At 31.1% G+C, this 7,722-nt stretch overlaps 1 protein-coding gene and 1 long non-coding RNA gene across 2 annotated transcripts; one reads left to right on the top strand and one right to left on the bottom strand.

Annotated features, from left to right (window-relative positions):
• Positions 1–1,024: 1,024 nt before the first annotated feature.
• LOC136222038 (protein LURP-one-related 12-like) lies at positions 1,025–7,326 on the top strand. Its single transcript, XM_066009515.1, has 3 exons — positions 1,025–1,166; positions 6,438–6,693; positions 6,826–7,326. The coding sequence occupies exons 2-3, from the start codon at positions 6,469–6,471 to the stop codon at positions 7,219–7,221; spliced, it is 621 nt and encodes a 206-aa protein (XP_065865587.1). The 5' UTR covers positions 1,025–1,166; positions 6,438–6,468; the 3' UTR covers positions 7,222–7,326.
• On the bottom strand, positions 1,894–2,673 carry LOC136222039 (uncharacterized). Its single transcript, XR_010685469.1, has 2 exons — positions 2,419–2,673; positions 1,894–2,330 (listed from the first exon to the last, which is right to left on the bottom strand). It is a non-coding gene; the product is annotated as an uncharacterized lncRNA (long non-coding RNA).
• Positions 7,327–7,722: the final 396 nt, after the last annotated feature.

The raw sequence follows: 7,722 nt of genomic DNA, 5'->3' as shown, positions 1-7,722 counted from the left end.
TAATACTTTTATATGTGACATATTAGAGTTTTTTTTTTTTTTTTTTTTTTTTTAAACAACATAATAGAGCTGTTGAATGTAGTAAGATAACAATAACAAGTTACTTACAAATTTAATGGTTGATAGCATATTGTATGAGTTCAAATCACATTTTTTTTATGTCTTCTTTAATATATGCGCTATGCGTAAATTTTTCTTTTTGAAAAAAAGTTAATGTAATTAGATAATAATACAGAGTTACTAAATACATGGTGGTTCTGGGTATAAGTTATCTAATATAATTGATAGAAATATAAAATTATTGAATGAAATTAAATAAATTTAGATGATTATGATACAGTTAATAAAAATAGAGGATGATTTTAGAAATTTAAAAGTTTTAGAAAAGAGTTAAATTTGTGTACCAATATAAAACGTATATCGCACTAAACTAAAGCTGTCCAAAGATTCCAGTCCTCGTAGATAGGGACAAGGCTCTCTATTACTATTGTAGATACCTATTTTGTCTGGGATAACTTTTTATTTTTATAATTTTTATTCTTGTAACGCACTCTTATTTTATAAATATTTACGTGATAGATATTTACTCAATATAGTGTAAATTGTAATTGATCATATTTTACAAAAGAAAAAAAATATTCTTAATAGTCATAAAATTGGTTAAATGTTTATGTTATAAGGGTTTAATCAATCAATTAATATATTAGTTATTAATTTAAAGAATGTTATTTTTAAGATAATATGTCTATAATGAAATTTAATTGGATAAAATTTGAATATTTAAAAGATAAAAGAAATCTAATATTTCTGATTAATGTTTATGTAATAAACATTTAATTTTTGAAATGAGAATGGAAGGAATATGAACAACATTTTATCATCCAAAATTATGAAGAACTGAAGCCCAAATCCATTCTAATAGGCTTAAAGGCCCAAACCCAATTTAAAAGGTCTTTTCCAATGTTTTAGCAATTCCATTACAATACCAAATACAATATCAATACATAAAACAAATATACTACTTACCCAATAAGTTCTTTTAGTTTTCTATAAATAGAGACCCAAATCACACAAAAAAAAAAAAAAAGGGAGAGACAAAAAATAAAAAGGGGAGAAAGAAGAAAAGAAGTGTGGAAGTGCTTCTTCCTCCTTAAAGCCCCCCTCAAGTAAGCTGTTATTTTTTTTTAGTTCTTTTTCTTCTACTCTCTTCATTACACTGTTATTTTTTAGTTCTTTTTCTTCTACTCTCTTCATTACACTACTGGTTCAGTTGTTCATTTACTTCTATCCTTAAAAAGAACATTTATTTTCTTATTTTAAACCTTTAAAGGCTAAGTTTTTTAAAACCAGTGTCCAGAGATCAAACCATCCTTATTATTTCAATCTTTTTCTTATTTAGTGTATCTCATTTTTCATCCCATTTTCCTTTCCTTAAAAATATAAAAAAAAATGCAAAGATTCACAGATCTGGAAAATAGGTTCTACTTTCCAGATCTGAAACCCCTAGCTTCTAAAAAACTATCCTTTTTTATTATTTCAATCTTTTTGTTATTCATCTTATCTCATTTTCTTAAAAAACCTTAAAGATGCAAAGGATCCCAAAAGATCTAGAAAATAGGTTCTATTTTCCAGATCTGGAAATCCCTAGCTTTTCAGAAAAAATCATACCATTTATTATTTCAATCCTTTTTATCCTTTTCTTATGCATTGTATCCGATCTTCTTTTTCTTTCATTCATTCTCTGTTATACTCTTTTGCTTCACATTAAAAATACATTTACAATACAACAAAACATGAGGTTATACTCTTCCTCAGATCCAGACCAAAAAAAAAATAAGAAAAAGGAACAAAATCTGCAACTAAACCAAAACCGAAAGAAAAAAAGGTCCTCTGAAAAGAGTAAAACACAGAATCATAAAAAGAAACCATCTCTGCTTCCAAATCAACAGCAAATCTAGGGAAACTAAACAGAAAACACAAATATCACAAAATCATCTCTGTTTTCATTAATCTGTAGCAAACCCCTGAGTCACCACGGATCTGTATTGCGGGTCCAACGAACAAAAAACACGGAAAACGCGTTTCACCTTAGGATAATCCCGAGTCCATAGCAAACACGAGATCTGCATTCCGAGTTCAAAGAACTCAGAAAAACGCAAAAACACGATTAGCTAACTTTACGTAAAAGAGAAAACACGAACGGATAAACATAAAAAACACAGATCGGACCTCGAAGGAGCCGCACGATGGCTGTCCGCTCTTCAGGGGCGTAAAACCGCCTATAAACCCCTTAAAAAGGACAGATCGGAAGCGTTTCGGCTCCGTTTCACCTGTAAAAACCAGTGAAAATGGGATCAACATCGCGCTAGAAATCGAGAAGAGAAGAGAGGGAACAGGAGGAAAAAGGCGAGAACTCACCGCAAATCCGCCGCATTTGGGAGGAATCGGACCGCTGACCAGAAGAGCACTGCCATTACACCATCCCCGTCGTCGACGATGATTCGAACGGTCATCTGCGGGATTCCCCTAGCTTGGGACTGGTTCCGTTTTTTAGAGAAAAGGAAAGGAAAACGGAGAAGGAGAGCAAGACGGCGGAGCAAAACGGCGTCGGAGCAAAGCCATCGCAGGGAATCGCGAGTTTTCTCTGAAAGAGAGAAGGGAAGGAGAAAAGGATGGGGGCTGCACACAATAAAGTGAGAAAAAACCCTAAATGCCTTAGATTCCAAAATTACCCCTGCGAAATCCCACATTGCTCCTTTCTAATTTTTATAATTTGTGAGTTCGGCCCCCATTATTATAGTTGTTAGATTGACTCCCTTCATATTTCAATTTGACCCCTTCTAATTACATTTCGCCCCTCCCTGTTTATTTAAGTCCATCAATTTGAATCCTTTCATTTTACTTGCTTCAATTTCACCCCTCCTAATTACATTTCGCCCCTCCCTGTTTATTTAGTTCATCAATTTGACTCCTTTCATTTTATTTGCTAATTTGGACTCTTCATTACTTAATTTCATATTACCCACTTAGTTCAACCAATTTATTTTCATGTGACATATACGTGTTATACCATTAGTAAAAATCATTTGTTTTCATATGGTTAAATTTAGTCTACATCTTTCTTTTACAAAAAAATTAAACGACTTGATTTATAACCCTATGTTATAGGGATATAAGTTAAACGTGCACGAAACTAACAAAGTTAATGTGAATCGATTTATATCTTTATGTCATAGAGGTATGAAAACGATAATAAAAATAAAACTTAATTAACGCGGAATGTTTCCATTTTATGTATGTGCTACAAGGGTATAAAAAACAAAAATGAAAAAGTAACGAGTTAATTCGTAGTTCTATGCTATAGAAATACGAATTAAACGGTACTAAATAAAGGAAACCTGAACGAGTTAATTCACAGTTCTATGTTATAGGAATATGAATTAACCGTCACCCAAATTATATAAAATTAAACGTGTTAATTCGTAAGTGTATGTTATATAAATGTGAATTAAATGTTGTCCAAATTATTAAAATTATAAGGATACAATTAATGATGTAACGTTACATAAATATTAAATACCTACGACATTAACCATGTAATTAAATTATATGCCGTTATCATATTATGAAAGTACAAATAAAATTGAGATAAATCAAATAAATTTAACACAAAAACCACATCTTTTAGTACCAATATTTGGGCGGGGTAGGGTGATTAATCAAGTTTTTTCTTCCCTACACGTAACCGACAAACGAACCAAAAATCTCTATTTCGCAGACCTCCCTATCCGTTAAAATTCAACCATTTTCGGTGTCCAATCACACATTAATTTTGATTGGTGGCGACTCAAAAATAGTTTTAATTGGGAAAAACTATTTACCGATTAAGCTTCCGGCGTTCGGGCTTGAAAAATCCGGGTAGCGACAACTATTTCCCAGAGAGAGAGAGATCAAAGATATTTGTTGATTAACGTATCCTTTCATCCGGACAAATCATATAATTTAAACTCACCTTATAGATTTTCAGTTTAGGAATTATATATTATCAAAGATATTTGTTAATAGATTACGGGCCCGTTTGTTTACCTACTGTTTGATATTATGGTTTGTTATTTGTTGTTGCTGTTTGTAATTACTGTTTGGTGTCGCTGTTACGGTTTGCTGTTTGTTGTTGGGAAAAGTTACTTTTCCAAAAAGCAGAGATTTTCTGCTTTTGTAAAAAGCTGATTTTCGGGTGGAAAAGGCAAACAGGAGATCACTAACCAAACATCTAATATTGCTTTTCAGATGTAAAAGGCAAGCAATATACACTAACCAAACACCTAAAACTATCCCTTTTGTAGTGAAAATGCAAACAGGAGTATGAAAATATGCAACCAAACACCCCTACGTTAACTATTAATTGATTATCTTTTTGGTTAATTAATTTGACTAACGGATTATGCATACTTGTCACATGATAAAGTATTTATTTGATATTAAAAGATATTAATTACGAGTAAAAATGTCTTTCAAATGAGATGAAACAATAAGGTAATTGAAAAATCTCGTAAAAACAACATTTTCAAATTAGCATTTTGGAAACAATAAGCTCTTTTAAACATTTATTCACCAAATAGAACTATTAGAGATTTGACTTGTCAAAATCTCTAAAGTTGCTCAAAACTCTAGTTTTACTTCAAAACGCTCTTTACAAAACAATGCCTATATTTTTACATGTTTAAATGGGTGCTTGTTTTATCTTTTTAGATGAGCGTTTAGCATTTTACTGCAAACCGCAGGAAATATAGCTTTTGGTTAGGTTTATACAATCGCATCGTTTAATATTTTATCTAGAAATTGCAGTGTTTTATGAACAGTTGTTTGTAGTTGTTTGTTATTTACACAATTATTCTCCTTATTTCCATAAAATATTTTTAAAACATGTATATTTTAAATACTAACAGTAACATTTTAATATAATATTACCAAACACTAACAATTAAACAAATAATAATAAATAGCTAACAACAATAACAAACAACTTACTGCAAAAGCAAATAGCTAACAACAATAGCTATTAAGTAACAGCTGAACTAAACAGACCTTTAAAAAATTGCTAATTCTTGTATAATATTACAATGTTTATGTGAAATTCGTCGAATTTGTAATTAGAGAAGGGAATTCCTTATTTTATAAAATGAAAAAATAAAATATTATATTTAATATTATAAATTAATAATATAAATAATTAATATTTTATATTAAAATATTGAAGACCAGCCGTAGGTAGAGTGCGACGGACTATGACCAAAGGGGTATAGAGGGCCCATTTTTTTAAAGTCTATATGAAGTAAGTTTTTTTTATATATATATTAATATTATTTAAGTTCTAAACGGTCCAAATAATTGATATTTTAGACTTCAAAATAACCGAACTGATTTTTTGAACATAGATTAAGAGTTAATTTAAAAAAAAATGTGAAACATTTTTTTTTACTTTGTATAAATAAAAGTATATTTGGCAAACGTAATAATACGTACTGAATAATTTTTAATTTATTAGAATATATTTTAAAATTTTATGTACAATTTTATCATTATTAAAGGGGCTCTAATGTCTTATTTCACCAAGAACTCATAAATTATCAAGACTGATCCTAAAAATATTAATTTGATTTCCCAATATCAAAACGAGGTCAATAGTACATCGATTTTATTTGAAGTTAAATGGAAATTATAGTGAAGTTAAAATAAAATTTGGCAAGTCTTATTAGATGCAGTTAAGGAATCAGTTCTTGTCATAAAACCATGCTTGATCTTGAGAATTATGAGTTTAGTAGGGTTAATAGATTATCAAGTTTCTACATCTTGATATAATTCTTCCTATCAACATGTGACCAATCTTGCTCCATAATCCATAACTGTTTTTATAACTCAACATCAATGTAAATAAAATAAGCTTATATCAAAATACATAAATTTAATAAAAATTTGCATTATAACTTTTTTTTTTTTTACTAATTATGATAATTGTAAGTCATTTTATAAATTGACTTAGTAATTCGATGCAGGTTCACTGACTTTTTTTTTTTATATTGCTTTTATATAATTACTTGTTGTGATGTAAAAATTAACTATATAATATAATAAAAAATATCCTAAGTTGAGAGAGTTGAAATTGAGAGGATGTAAAAAATTGTCCGACATATATAATACGCAACGCAAGTGTGTGAGATATATATATAGGAGAATTATGGCGTGTTATTAGATCTGGCATGTGAGTGAATAGCCATTCATTATTATTATATTTATTTATTATTTGTGATCGCGTCACTCTCTTCTTTTTCTATCTTCTTATATATCTCTTCCCTTTCAACGTTTCTTCCTGTAACGTTCTTATTTATTTGTCTGCCAATCTCCATTCGGGAACCTCTAAACTCCATATATTATTTCAGGCATCAACGCATCTAGAAATCAAAGGAAAGAATGAAGACTGGTTTGGTTGTAGATAATGAATATATTTACCAAGATGATAAGCATCTTACTGTCCTTAAAACCTCTTTGTTCTTTGCTAATGATGGCTTCACTGTCTATGACTGCAAAGGCGAGGTAGTTTTCCGAGTTGACTCTTACGGCCCTGATAGTCATGATGCCGGTGAGCTCGTTCTTATGGATGCCCATGGCCGCTGTCTCCTTACCGTCAGAAAAAAGGTACGCTTCCTTCATATAGAATAATAGATCCATCCATCGGAAATCAAAACCTTTACTTTCTGTGTTTATTTTTTTTCTTTGGATTTCTGCTTATATGGTGAGTTAACTCGGTGAGGTTGTTGTGTGATGCAGAGGCCGAGTCTACACCACAGGTGGGAAGGGTATTTGGGGGAAAGAACGGAGGGTCAGAAAGCAGTATTCAGTGTGAGAAGATCATCAATAATCGGAAGGTGTGACGTGGCAGTAGAGGTGTACGGGAATCCAGGGGAAGATTATCAGATAGAAGGATGCTTTGCGAATAGATCATGCACAATAACAAATGCAGAAAAGCAATCTGTGGCTGAGATTACACGCAAAGTGGATGCGTCTACTAACGTTGTACTTGGTAAGGATGCATTCTCTTTGTGGATAAAGCCTGGGTTTGATGCTGCTTTTGCAATGGGATTAGTTCTTGTTCTTGATCAGATCAACAGTGATGATTATGTCGACCAAGATCAGGTTGAGGTCTACCCGATTACAGAGGATTAATTCTTCCCTTCTTTTCTTTTCTTGTCCACTACATGTGACATTTGGTAGAATTAGGACTGTCAAATGAAATGAAATAAAATGATCTACTCACATACTTTTTAGGCATTTGCCTCCTAAACATTGCAAAATACTACTACTTTAAATTATCTATAACTGCTAATTGCCCCTTTCTTTATGTGATTTTGGTTTCCCTAACATTTGTGTGTGTGTGTGTGTGTGTGGGGCAGATACTTCATTATGAGGGTTGTGGGTTGTAGGCCCAAAACGGTCCAAATATAAATAGGGGAACATAGATCAACCGATTCAGCAGCTTTACTCAAACATGACTGGCTTTATTAACAAGATTAAAAACAAACACAAACAGAAAACAAAGTGCAATCATCTATAAATCATTATCACCCACTAAATTTAATTTTATAATCAGATATTCGGATCTCTTCCAAGGATTAAAATCAACACTAGATTATACAAGCCAAAACCAAATAATATATGTGGTTAAAT

Source organism: Euphorbia lathyris, chromosome 3 (genome assembly GCF_963576675.1).
Source record: "Euphorbia lathyris chromosome 3, ddEupLath1.1, whole genome shotgun sequence".
Lineage (NCBI taxonomy): Eukaryota > Viridiplantae > Streptophyta > Magnoliopsida > Malpighiales > Euphorbiaceae > Euphorbia > Euphorbia lathyris.
This window is presented reverse-complemented; position numbering and strand designations above follow the sequence as displayed.

Bases quoted from the DNA above. Each gene is read 5' to 3' on its own strand.
- LOC136222038 (XM_066009515.1), top strand. From the start codon at position 6,469: ATGAAGACTGGTTTGGTTGTAGATAATGAATATATTTACCAAGATGAT. The intron at 6,694-6,825 runs GTACGCTTCCTT...TGTGTGATGCAG, and splicing joins TCCTTACCGTCAGAAAAAAG to AGGCCGAGTCTACACCACAG.